The 13,733-nt window shown below is 41.8% G+C and overlaps 1 protein-coding gene across 1 annotated transcript in view; it reads left to right on the top strand.

Moving 5' to 3' along the window:
• LOC108787970 (bactericidal permeability-increasing protein-like) overlaps nt 1-13,733 on the top strand; it is a 52,296-nt gene that overhangs the window by 1,717 nt on the left and 36,846 nt on the right. The window contains exons 2-9 of the mRNA XM_018557668.1: nt 1,742-1,833; nt 3,847-4,023; nt 4,943-5,002; nt 5,356-5,523; nt 7,565-7,632; nt 10,014-10,056; nt 11,424-11,487; nt 12,679-12,755. Coding sequence (XP_018413170.1) covers nt 1,786-1,833; nt 3,847-4,023; nt 4,943-5,002; nt 5,356-5,523; nt 7,565-7,632; nt 10,014-10,056; nt 11,424-11,487; nt 12,679-12,755 — 705 coding nt within the window. The 5' untranslated portion in view covers nt 1,742-1,785. The remainder of the gene's footprint in view (nt 1-1,741; nt 1,834-3,846; nt 4,024-4,942; nt 5,003-5,355; nt 5,524-7,564; nt 7,633-10,013; nt 10,057-11,423; nt 11,488-12,678; nt 12,756-13,733) is intronic.

Here is a 13,733-nt window from a genome sequence, read left to right as displayed (position 1 = left end):
GCGCAACAAGGGGGGGGGGGGGGAATCCAGCCCCTCCCCCTGTCACGGCAGAGAGCCGTGACAGGATCGACAGGCGAGCAAACTCGGTATGTGTTCGCTCACCTCCCGATCTACTGAGCCGACCTGTGACAGTCTCATTGTCACAGGTCGGCTAGAACTATGAGGTGAGTGAAAAGCACTCACCTCATAGTTCTCCTTTTAAGTGATGCCTCTTGATCCGATCATCTCCTTCCTTCCAGTAGTTTTCAGGAGTCCAGCACTGGTGCCGGTCTCTGATCCAGCGCTGACTCCTGTCTCTGCCTGTCCCATAGTGTCTGTGCGGGTGCATGCTGCCTGCATTGACTTACCTTGTGTCTCTCCTCTTCTCCCGTCCAAAGATCTGCTACTGCGCATGCGCCCGCCCCATGATCCTTTGCGGCCACCCGAAATTTTCAGTTCTTCGGACGTGAGCATGCGGAGGAGACACAGGTAAGTTTAACCCTTTTGTTAACTTCTTTTTTTTTTTTTATGTTTTTGCATATATCTACTGCTTGCTAGATGTATTCAAAAAAAGTGTGAGACTTTATTAATCCTTTAAGATCGGGGTGGATAGGATTTGGGATGGTAAACCAAGACACTGGAGGCATGCCAGCTGGGGGGTGAAACTACATCCTACAATCCTATTAGGCATTGCAAGACTCTGGCAGCCATGAGCATGACTTCCATGCATGGCCGAGATCTGCTTATCCCTGTACTAGGGAAGGCTTGACTTTATATAAAACAGGTTTGGTTTAGACCCTTTAGTAGTTATAATGCGCTACAATGGGGTACCAAGGTTTGGGGGCCTGCAAGTTGCCCTCTTATACACTGACAATATGCTTATCTATTTGATGGACTAGTTCTTTTTTTAGTAGCTTTGCTAGACATTATATGCATTACATTTGAGCACTACAGCATTAAATACTTGCCCAAGTTTCAGATGTTTCGGTACTTTTCTACTAGGACCGAGTCTTTAGTTTCTTCATATCTGTGTTGACTTGCAACTGCCTTAAAAAGGTTAAAGAAGAACTCCAGGAATTTTAAAAACTTACCCTTGCAGTGGGGCTACTCTGCACTTCAAGGGTTAAGTGTTTGTTTTGTCTAGGGGGGCTCAAATAAGGCAGATATATTCATCTGACCCTCGCTCCCGCAGTGTTCAGCGCTCACCTCTCTCCCCCTCCGTCTAATTAAAATGATTGGACCTGCATTAGACCTGATGACATCAGCGGTCCTTAGACTGCCGGAGCCCAGGGGAGAAGAGGCTGCAGAGACTGGTGTAGAAATCCGGCGGGACCAAGGATCAGGTGAGTATATCTGCTTTATTTCAGCCCACTAGACAAAATGAACACTTAACCCTTGCAGTGCCAAGGTAGCCCCACTGCAAGGGTACAATTTTTTAAATTCCCAAAGTTCTTCAAACACTTGACAAGGTTACCTCCGATCCACTCTGATTGTGTTGATATGGTAAAAGACGTTGAACCCTAATTTGTGTTACTGTTTACTGTTTGGATGTTCAAGGCAATACATTGAAATATATCACCGATTCTTTTTTCTTTGCGCATGACCTATAGAAAACCCTCTAGCCTTTTATGTTTTATATGGCTGTTGATTAAAATTCTGTTTCCTGGCCATATATTATTCACTGGTTTTAATTAGATTTTATTTTCTTTATAATTAACTTTTGTAGTGTCTCACACTAATCTGGAAACATTTTTGTTTTTAGTTGCAGTAAAACTTGATGATGTGGCAGCTATTGATTACTCACTGATGGGACCTCCAAAAGTGACACCTGATAATTTGGATGTGCAAATGAAGGTACAGTGACGGTTAACACGTTTATAAAACCATCTGAGATCCATATTTAGCTACAGATAAGGAGATATCTGCCTGGGAACGCTAGACAGATATTTCCCTGGGATTCCCCTAGAAGCTGGAAATCTCCTTATACAATAAAAAGCCAACCACCAAATTACACTATGAAAATAAAAAAAATTTAAATCAGAGTTTCTTGGGTCAAATTTAAATTGATGTATGCTTTTTGTGAATAAAGAGCAAAGTACTGTTAAAGTGACACTAAACTAAGGAGTTAAATCTTAAAAATGCATTGAAGTACCTTAACTATTAACAAAAAGGCATCTTATTTGTGTGTTCACTGTAGATCCTCAAATCATTTCTGAATTGGTGCTGACACTGTGTGTGTTGTAAAGTAGTCACCTCTCCAAGTTCACTCCCAGGATGGACTAAAATCTCAAAATAAATTGGTAAACTAAACATGAGATTGTAGTCCATCACAGGAGAGAGCATGGAGCGGTGTCTACTTTAGAAAACACACGAGGACCATGGGGAACAGAAGTAGCCCCCCTCCAGAAGGAAGGACAGTGTCAGCACCAATTCAGAGATGATTTGAGGATCTACAGCCGAGTGATACACAAATAAGATACATTTTTGTTAATAGTTCAGGTACTTGAATGCACTTTAAGGTTTATCTCCTGAGTTTAGTGTCATTTTACCGGTACTTTTCTCTCAGTTGTTATTGAGCTTTCAATCAAACTTACTCTCTTAAGTCCGCTCCTCTGGGACTAACAGAAGGCAGTGGGAGGCAGCTATTCTGCTATTGGCTATATTTCAAAGTGCAATAGCCAATAGCAAGCTGGCTTTTGCTCCGCCCACTGCCTTCTTTCATTCCCAGAGGAGCAGGCCTAAAAGAGAAAGTTTACTCTTAGATCTGCCCCTCTGTGACTGACATCAGGCAGTGGGCGCAAGCATTAGCCAGCCTGCTATTGGGTATTTCAATTTTAAATAACCAATAGCAGGCTTTGCTTATTTCTGCACACTGCCAGATATAAACATTGCAAGTACCCCTTGCTCATTCACAAGGGGGGTGCAGGTGGCATCTGGGTGCCCCCTTTATGAAAGGGGGTACCCAGATGAGCCCCCCCTGGCCACAGACCCACACAACCACCGGGTCAGGGTTGTAGGGAAGAGGCCCTTGTCCACATTGGCATGGGGACAAGGTGCTTTTCCAGGGGGTCCAGGGGGGCTGAGGGCATGCGGCCTGGTATGGTGGAGGAAGGGGGGGCACTCACTCGTCCCCCCCTTTCCTGCCCTGCCAGGCAGGTGCCCGCATTAAGGGTCTGGTATGGGATTTTAGAGGGCCCCATTTTTTTTTTTTACTTTGTTGACGTTGGGGTTCCCTCTTGAAATTCCCACCAGACCTAAAGGGTCTGGTATAATTTTCAGGGAACTGCATGCTGGGTTTTTTTTGCAAGGGGTCCCCCCTAACATTCCAACCAGATCTAAAGGGTCTGTTAGGAATTGGGGGGGGGGCCCCACGCTGTGTTTTTAAAAAAAATATTATTATTTCTGTGAACAGTTAAACACTTTTGTGTATTCTGTGACAGCTGTCAGATTCTTTACATTGGGGATGAAAGTGTCCTCCAAGAAGCATAATCCGTTACAGAATAACACACATCTCTCAGCTTCTTTTATTATTTACATTTTGTAACAATATTCTGTTACTTTATTTTAATTTGAGATACAAATGCAGAGAAGCCAGAGAGCGGTAAATGACTGCTCTCCCGCTTGTTGTGTTTCGTTTCTGAATGAAATTCGGATGTATCTGAATTTCGTTATCAAACATTCTGATTTGTTGAGATTCATTATTTCTGTCATTCGGAAATTCGGATGCATCCAAATGTCTGAATTTAAAGAAATTCGTACGAATTTCAATTCGGAACTAAATGATTTGCACATGTCTAATAAGAATGTAATTGTCTTTTTGCAGATATATTTGTAACTAACATACTTGTTCTTAAATTGTATCCACAGGGTGAAGTTTTTGAAACTGCACACCGTACCACACCACCATTTTCACCACCACCATTGTCTCTACCCGATGACCACAACCTGATGGTTTACTTTGCTGTTTCTGATTACTTATTTAATACAGCAGGGTTTGTCTATCAGTCAGCTGGAAAGCTTGTCTTCAATGTGACTGATGACATGGTGAGAAAGCTAATTATAAAAACACTGTATTCATCATTTACTGAGCAGTGATTTTCTGTAATAGGCCAGTAAAACCAGCAATAGTCTTCTATGCATAATAAATCATGTCCAGATAGCTGGAAAAATGTATTGTTTCATCATGCTTTCAGTAATTACAGTACTTAGATCATAGAAAAGCATCATGATCTTAAAGTGTTATTCATAACCATTGTTCAATGTTTACAAATGGCAGCCATATTTGTTTCACAAGTGTTTAAAGCCCATTTGTAGGTTTATTTTTTAAGGTTACTATAAAGTGAGGCTGCATAAAAAAATTAAACTACTTGTTTTGGTTTTTTTTTCCAGTAATGACGCTCTAAACTAATGTCCAGCAGGTCTTCTCGGCAGAGTGCTGGATACCTGGACTCTAAAAACAGCAGTCTGCATTACAGTCACAACTGCTGTGCTCCAGTCAAAACACTCATGCTTCCTAAACAGAAATGTTGATTGGAGCACTGTGTAGAGGACATGCCAGACCACCAAGATCAGGGCCACTGCTCTCACGCTGAGGGCAGAGGTCCAGTTATCCAGCATGCTGCCAGGGAAGGGCTGCTAGGCATTAGTTTGAAGCATTAATAATAAAAATTGTTATACAAAGCTTCATCTGGGCTTTCAGCCTCAGTATTGTAAATTAACACAGAATATTTGCTAACAAATTTGGTAGATTATCTTCCATAAAAATAAAAAACCATCATGAACAAAATGTATTTATTAAAAATAGAAGCCACAAACCCAAGAAAGGTAATTCCTTAGTAGCAAAGTAAAAACAAATGAGAGTGGTATAAAGAAGAAGCTTTTCTGGCTAGTAAAATACATATAATATAAAATGTACCCCTTTCAAAAGTGTTTGCATTGATCCATAGTTTATTTCTTCATACAGGTTCCAAAAGGTTCTCCAGTGAGACTGAACACTTCATCCTTTGGGTTAATGATACCACAGGTAAAGTATGATAGACTGCTTTAGGATATAGTAGAAATATTTAGTTGATTGAGATGGTAAACAAATATCTGTAATATATTAAGGTATGTGTTTGGAACCATTAGGTCTCGTTCACACCTAGGCGTATTGCATATGCGCGACCGTCGGGTGTGAACGAGGGCTAAATGGCCTTTGCATTTAGCACACTCAATTGAACTGCTCCCTAGAGGTGTGAACAGCCATGCTGTTTTCCCTGCCCTTTGAACTCCTGAGTCTCCACACGTGCTGCATCTTTTTACGAATTTTACTAAAACATGCTGTGTAATTGGACTTTCTGTCACATTAATGAAGATCTTTCCTATGTTCATTTTCAGTTGGCAAAGATGTACCCAGATATGCTCATGAAGCTAATAATTACATCAGACTCTGCTCCATCTCTGAATATCAGTCCAGGAAATGTGAGCATGGCACCACTGCTGAACATCCAGGCCTATGCAATACTGCCAAATTCATCCCTGGCTCCTCTGTTCCTTTTAAATCTGGTCAGTAATCTTCTTTAATAAAGGTTATTCATGCTCTTTACCTTGTTTAGCTGAGGTCATGCATGTTATATATATATATATAAACACATGTACAGTATATACACACAGTGTGAAATATATATATATATACCCAGAGACACAAAAGGAAGCAAAGGAAATCTCTCCAAAATTTCCTCTTGGGGTCCGTTCTCACTATCAATTTGCGGTAACACACACGTTACCGCAACACAATGAGGTGCCATTCGTTCTGAATACGCCCCTTGTACCTGCTGGCATAATGAATTGCAGCGTAACACAGAGCAACGTACTAACAACATGCACTGCAACACACGTCTATCAGAAGGTTCATTGGGGTGCCATACAGAATAAAATGGCACTGCATTGCACAGTAACAACATAGCAAGGAGAACACACAAAAGAAAAAACACTCCTCCATGGGAATGAATGAGCCAGGTGCTTGTCCTCACTCCAACAAGAGCCCAAACAAACAGAAGAAGAGCTGGCCACACACCAGATTCCACTGGGATAGTTTATTAAAGCTTGTACCATATCACTGGTGTCCCACCCAAGGTCCACCCCATCTGATGAGTTTCACCCGATCACCGGCTAAGTCATAGAGATGGCTCTCTCTAGAGATGGCTCTCTCTACAAGGTCCTTGAGTGAAATGTGTCAGTGGGGGGCAGACCTTGGGCAAGACACCAGTGATGTGATACAAGCGTCAGTAAACTATTCCATCAGAATACAGGGTCTGGCCAGCTTTTCTTCTGTTTGTACAGCAAAATACGATTTCTCTTTTGTTTCTGTTCCTGACAAGTCTAAAATTTGGGATTTTCTTTCACTTTTTGTCCTGATACAATGAGGCTGATTTACAAAATTATATCAGAATCCTCACGCAATAAAAAATGACATAGGAAATGTTGTTGGTAGTAAAAATGGAAATCATCTAATTGATAATGTACGATTATATCATTTTTAATGATTTCCATTTTTACTACAAATAATATTCCTGATGTCATTTTCTTTATATTGATATTAGGACTTTACTGGTATATCATCTGGTTTCTTAATTTTTAGAATAATTTATTACAACGATGTATATAAGAGAATGTTCTAAATCTTTCTTAGCCCTGATGAAGGGACTGGAGTTACAGACTTGGAAAAACTAGACTTGGATATCCTATAATCCTAGATTTATTCAACAATAAAAAGCTGACAGAGTTTCTAGCAATTCCCTTCCTAATTTAACAAAAGCATTTTTATTTTAATCTGTGTGGCTGTTAGAGAGATTTCCCCTCACTTCCTGTCCAGGGGACAACCTTTTTACCAGAAATAATGGAGCCTCCAACTGCAGTAAGGCTACTTTCACACTGGGTGGGCGGTGACCTGGGTTTTTCTGCACATGAAAAATTCCAGCCACCACTAGGTCACATAGAAAACCATAGTGCACCGCTCATACCACAACACTGGTGTGATGTGCGGTGAGGAAAAATGCAGATGTGCAGATGTGCATGTTTCCGCAGCCTACTGGATGGGACCGCTGGTCACCGCAGTGCAGCACACCTCGCTGCTGTGCAGAGACCTGCATGTAGTGTACAGTTCAAAAGTTTGAAGAACTCTGGGCAAAACTTTTATTGCTGCAGCGTAGGAGGAGCGCTGTGACAGCTGGCCGACTATGAGGATGAGAATAGGGCCGAACGGCAGCAAGTGAGCTGCGGGAGCTCCGTCTCAGCCTATCCAGTTGGATCGGCTGAGTCGAAGTCCTTCTGCACTTCGGCTCAGCCGAACATGCAGAGCATGTTCGGCTGACCTAAGTGCGGCCGATGTATGACTGATTTCAGCCATACTGAGCGGGAGTGAATAGCCGAACGTTGTTTGTAAATAACCCCCTAAATGTATTGAAACAAAAAACACCCAGCCAACTAGCATTTCCAGCAAGAGGTCAGCCATGTCGGCTACCATATTAGCACAGATTTCTTTACCTTTACATTGCCTTTTTAATTTGCTGTCAAGTTTGTTTGCTGACGTGTATGTCATTAACAGAAAACTGATGTAATCGCAAACGTTGCAGTAAGTTCGAGCAGAATTGTGGGAAACCTGAAACTTAGCAGGTAAATAGTCCCATCATTCACAACAAGTAAGGATTATTCAGGGCTGGAATGAGTGTACAGTATATGGTTTACCTGTAAAATGTATTCAGATTGTTTAGCCACTAAGGGGTGTATTTATCAATGATTCGACAAGTAAATTTTGACCATGATCAATTGATTTTCCACATTCACTGTATAAAAACCATCACAGTGGTTTTTGCTCGTTTTCAAACTGACAAAATAGCATCAAACAAGATGAGAAGATTTCAACAGTAATCATCCAACATCAATTCTTTAATAGGCAATTGCCTTACTGCACTATTCATTCTATGTAATCAGTTAGTAAATGTAGATTTGTTGTGAAATTCACCCAACATTTATGTTTAACCTAACTGCCCCACCCTTTGGTCGCACCCCTCCTCCAATGAACAGGTTTTAAGGCCCCATTCACACCAGGGCAAAAGCGTTTCAGAGCGTTATACGTGCGTTTTTTGGAAGTGCGTATTTATGCGCATTTCAGCACTAAACCAACATTAAAAACATGCATAAAAACATGCTGATCAGCGCGTTTCCATTGAAGTCTTCAGGGAAAATGCTCTGATCAGCACTACAAAAGTATCTCAGGGAGCATTTCAGGCGACAGGCGTATTGGAACGCATGATTCCATGCGTTTGCATATGAATGTATGGGATTTTCAAAACGACAAAACTGCTCTGGTGTGAGCGGGGCCTTAGGGGGCACTCAGACCCCTTACCAGTTGACCAGTGCATGCAGGTAAGCAGAGTCTGCCTTTTGGGGAACTCCCCCAAAGCTGAAGGGCATGTGGGCTTGAATCCCAATAGCAGGGCAGGCTGTACAGTGACTCCTCCCTTGCTATGGGGATACCAATCTGCATGCCTGATATACTGGGCTAGTTAATTCTTGGAAGGGAGGGGGGCATGCTATTTATTTTTCATTAACCCACAACCATACGGCGTGCACAACCGTGCAGAGACCTGTTCCCGGAATATGCACCCCAGTGTGAATGAGGCCCATGTTTTTTCACAGGTTATCTGGGAAGAGTGTGGAAGTTTCCTCTTGGCAGTCTTTTCCTTGGTGGATTGTACACAATTCCACTCCGCTATCCACTCAAATCATGCAACACATTTATTACAAGGATACAGCTTGACTTACTAGTTTCCTTTCTTAGCTGCTCTGAGGTAGCACTGCGACAGAAGAAAACCTGATCCTGACCACTTCCTAATATTGCTTCTGTTTAGAGTGAAAATCTGTTGCATTTTCCGCAATAAATCTGTCTCCGAACTTTGCAAATTGTCACACTAGGCTGCCCAGGAATACAGACGCACAAATCTGTTAACCTGTCACAGAGACTTTATTGAAGGACAGGCAGCCTGATGTGTGACTCATTTGCATTGCTGATTTCCTTGTTATATGTCCCCTACTGTGTTCAGCAGGATCGATTTGAAATCGTGTTGCATTGCAGTACGTTGGGGAAAAGTCTTAAGTGTATCGTCCTATATTTTGCCATTAAGCCAAACGGTCTTTGGAAAAGGCATCTAAAATGCATTGTACATTGTACTTTATGTGATGCAATATTAGAGCCCTTATATGATTGTTGTCTCCATACACTGAGCTACTGTGCACAGCATCGCACATGCAATATAGCGTGTGTTGTAATGTCCACCTTCATGTAACCAAGTATGTTGATGTTTGTGTGCTTTTGCATGTGCCCATTCCATGTCCTATAGACCCTCAATGCACCCCCAAGCATCAAATGCTATGCATCATTGCAATACATGTGTCTACAGGTGTATGCATTGAGATGCGTTAGAGTCATGTGTGTTTTCTTAAGCATAGGCATACAGTATGTTGAGAACCTTTAAAAATGAATGGGCGCACCTTTAAAATGCATGTTTAAGATGATTTTCTTTAAAAGGAACATGTATTTGGACAAATATGTCTGTTGCTGTGGCAAATCTCCTTGCTAGATGCCCAGTGTTGTTTGTACTCAGTATTTTCTTAGTCAATTATCCAGCCAAAGCATGCAAGCATCCTCTGCTTTTGCATTTTTGCCATCACATCCTGGTCTGACGACCAAACTTGAGACCGAATTATCTACAAAAACGGCGCATTAGCCCCAAGATGTTCCCCGCGTTACTCATATTCACATTTCACACCAGGGCCTTGTGGTTAATAGTTACAGCTTTGCTGTAATCACTTTATACACATGCTATCTAGAGTATTCTCATTTTAAAATTAAATGTAAGATTAAAAACCATCTAGGATATAAGAATAAACTGTATATAAGGACATATGAATCTTCTTTGTTTTCTTCTAAAAGACAAGGAAGCAATAAACTTACATGGTTAACATCTTGCTCTGTTTTTTTTTTTTAAATTTAGGGTAGACATTGAGCTGAAACATTCGGATGTAGGACCTTTCCCGGTGAGTATGAATTGTGGAGATGGTAACAACAGCTATCACTGGGGCTCAGTAATTTGATATTCTGGTATCAGATGAAGTTCTTCTCACCAGATAGGGTAGTTATTTTTACCAGCAAAGTCAACTTAAAACCTTTACTCATGTGCAGGTACGTTTAATGGTTGCCATAGTCTCTGGCAGAGTATGGCAGCATATGGCATTGACAGTACGTGTTATTCTGCACTGAGCTGCCAGTTTGGACATGGTGATCTAAAATGTTGCAGCTTTTGCAAAGGGTTGTGTGAGACCTATGTGCTATCCACACATTCCTACTGGTCCATCACTTTGATGGGCTTCCTTACTAGCCAATAGAGGTTGAAGGATACAAGATGGTGACACCAATTATTCCAAAGGTATTAAATCCAGGGCTGAAAAGTTGCTCTTTCTTCCAAGCAGGATTCCATGACTGGTTCTGGTGAAACGCTCTGAGCCAGCTGCTAAAGCCTACGTAGTAGGAGCATTTTTACTACAGATTTCTCCAAACCCCCTAGAGTCTATCTGTTTTCAAGATAATCCTGATGAAGGGCCCCTAAAAACGCATTAGCTTGTTGCCCTGTATTTTTTTCTGTTGAGACAAATATATTAATAATTGATGTATTGCTAATTTCCTTCAAACTCAGAATCCTGTTTGTGATGCTCCCCATGGACCCTCTGTGTTTAAGAGCCACCTAACAATAACCACTGTTCACGCCTTAATGACCAAGGAAACATGTGGGTCCCGAGGTTACACTGGTTGAGAACCACTGCTCTAGAGCATTGACCCTCCTCCGCTCTGTGTAAATAAACCAGCATTTGATCTAGCTCTCTTAATAGCCAATAGGAATCTTTAAGAGGGGGCAGCCCAGCTTTAGCACTGTTGGAAAGACCTGAAGCCTTGCCCGATCAGACTGGCCTGGCATTTGAGCACTGAAAGCTGCAGCAGGTAAACTCTAGGTGAATTATATACCTAAGAAGAAAATTGACATTCGTTCAGCATGTCATACAAGGAAAGTCAAACTTATTCTGTATTACGTTCTAAACGGATGTTAATGAAGGCAGTTTCAGTGCCTGTAGATTCAGGAGTGCTGGCAACATATTTTGTACTGTCTGCTATGGCACCATCCACCAGTTGGTTGAAGAACCCCTCAATTAGGGTATTCCAGTTTGGATTACGATGTACATATATGCATGCACTAGCACATTTTTCTAAGCTTAGGAGATCAGAGCCTTTATGGGAGCTTTTTTTGTTGGGGGGTGGGACAGGACAATGAAACCCTCATGCTATGGGTTCACCATGCCAAAGAATAATGTACCAACAATAATCAGTCTGTGTCTCAAAAATTATATTGCAGGTGGGGCTTATACAGACTGCAGTAAATTTTTACCTCTCAACCGTCCTTCTTCCAAAAGTCAATGGTATGTACCCGGTATCATGTTTTATATCATTTTATAGAGATTGTAATGGGATCTCATATTCAAATTAAATCAATATTGGTATTTCAATTATACCATTGGGTGTCGTGTTGCAACACCACCCCTCTCAAAGAGATTGAATTAGGCAGGATACACTATTTCAACCTATTATCTTTCCAAATAAATAGCAGTATAATGTGATAATGAGTAAATAAGGAGTACACAGAAACTGTAGGAAAATGCAGAAAACACTGTCCTGGCTTTTATTTATTCCATTTTACAATTCTACACTACAAAAGAAGCCAGCACAGAATGAACAGGCAGCGTATAACTCTACACTATAGCACACCCACTATAGCACACTGTTGGCTGACCTTTGCAATAACAATCTGTAACTGCCAGTTTCCTCATCTGGGCTTCTCCAGTGGCAGAGCCAGCAGGAAATGCACAAGCGACTGGCACACAAAGTGGAACACAAACACTAGATTGTATAACCGTCCACAGATCTGAGGACATGTACATATATGTATACTTATTAGATTTGTGAATGGTCACTGAATTTAGTAAAGATGTTTGAGATTTTGCTTTGAATACTCAATCATGTGCAAGAGAAATTAACAAGGGAAAGCACATGTAGATGACTGGGCGAATGGAATAAACACAGCTTCACCGTATTATATGGGTACAAAAAATGAAAAAAAGGCCTCAGTCATGAAGGGGTTAAAAGACATTAATATGATTATTCTAAGCTGATTTATTGTACATACTGATCTAACAACTGTAAAGCCCAACACCAGTCAAATGTTTTAACTTGTTTTGGATAGAATAGGAAGGGTTAGAGCTTTTTATTGCTATGTCCCTGTTTGAGAGATTTCCTCTCACTCACAAATCTCTCCAATGGTGACCCACAAACAAACACATTTTAGTATTGCATGGAAGGGATATAACTTATTATGTTTTATTGCTGTATATGCCATCTTGTGCGGGTGACAACCATTTCTTTGTGTCAGAGGGAAAATCTCCCCAAGGTGATCACAGAAAGAATTTAAAAAAAAAACAGAACCTCTGTAGCTCTTCCCCACATATTTGGATCGAGTTTTAAAAAGACCAGAGCATCATTGGACTATTTATATGTATTATGCACAATTCTTTTTACCCTGAAAGTGACAATATTTCTTCTTCCTGTTCATCCAGAAAAACTTAACGAGGGCTATCCTTTACCTTTGCTCGATCATGTGCTGCTTGAAAACATCATACTGAAGCAATATGAAGTAAGTTAATACAATCTTACTATATGGAGTGCACATATACTGTGTGTATTTGTGTATCTATCTATATATATGTGTGTATATATATAAGTGATGCACCAATACCGTTTTTTCGGTATCGAGTATCGATATTTTTTACCGGTACTCGCCGATACCGAATACCGATACCGGAAATCCCATTAAGGAAGCCAGTCGGTGTGAAGTAACTCACCACCTGGCTTCCTGATTAGCCGGGAAGCCAGGTGGTGTGTAAAGACTCGCCGGCCGGCTTCCCAATTAGCATGGAAGCCGTCTCCATGCTCCCTTATCACCAAGTGACGAGGAAGCATGGAGCCAGCTTTCTGGCCAATCAGGAAGCTGGGCACTGTGTAATGACTCGTTGCCTGGCTTCCTGATTGGTCAAAGCTGGTAAATTAGGAAGCAGGGCAATGAGTCATTAGACGGCGCCCGGCTTCCTGATTGGCCGGGAAGCCAGCTTCATGCTCCCTTGTCACCGGTGCCCAGCTTCCTGATTGGCCAGCTTCCCAAACAATCAGGAAGCTGGGCAGTGAGTCATTACACGCTGCCCGGCTTCCTGATTGGCCTGGGAAGGCGGCTCCATGCTCCCTCGTCACTAGTGACGAGGGAGCATGGAGCCGCCTTCCCGGCCAATCAGAAAGCCGGACAGCGTGTAATGACTCGCTGTCTGGCTTCCTGATACCGGAAGCTCAAGTATCGGGCTAGGCATCAGAGCATTTGGGCGAGAACGGGTACTCGCCCAAATACTCAGCATCGGCACCGATACTGTTATAGTATCGGTGCATCCCTACTAATTATACTTTGTAGCCTATGAACAAGATTAGGGATTAAGTACCATGTCTCTATGCACATAATACGCTGTACAGTGTGTTCCTTATATAAACTATACACTAGTACAGGAGCTCAGCCTCCTGTGACAGCAACAGCTGTCTCTGGCCACACCTCTGATCTCTGACAGGAGGC

This window comes from Nanorana parkeri, unplaced genomic scaffold (genome assembly GCF_000935625.1).
Source record: "Nanorana parkeri isolate BGI_ZX_2015 unplaced genomic scaffold, ASM93562v1 scaffold295, whole genome shotgun sequence".
NCBI lineage: Eukaryota > Metazoa > Chordata > Amphibia > Anura > Dicroglossidae > Nanorana > Nanorana parkeri.
The sequence above is the reverse complement of the archived record's forward strand: the minus strand, read 5'-3'. Positions and strand labels throughout refer to the sequence as shown.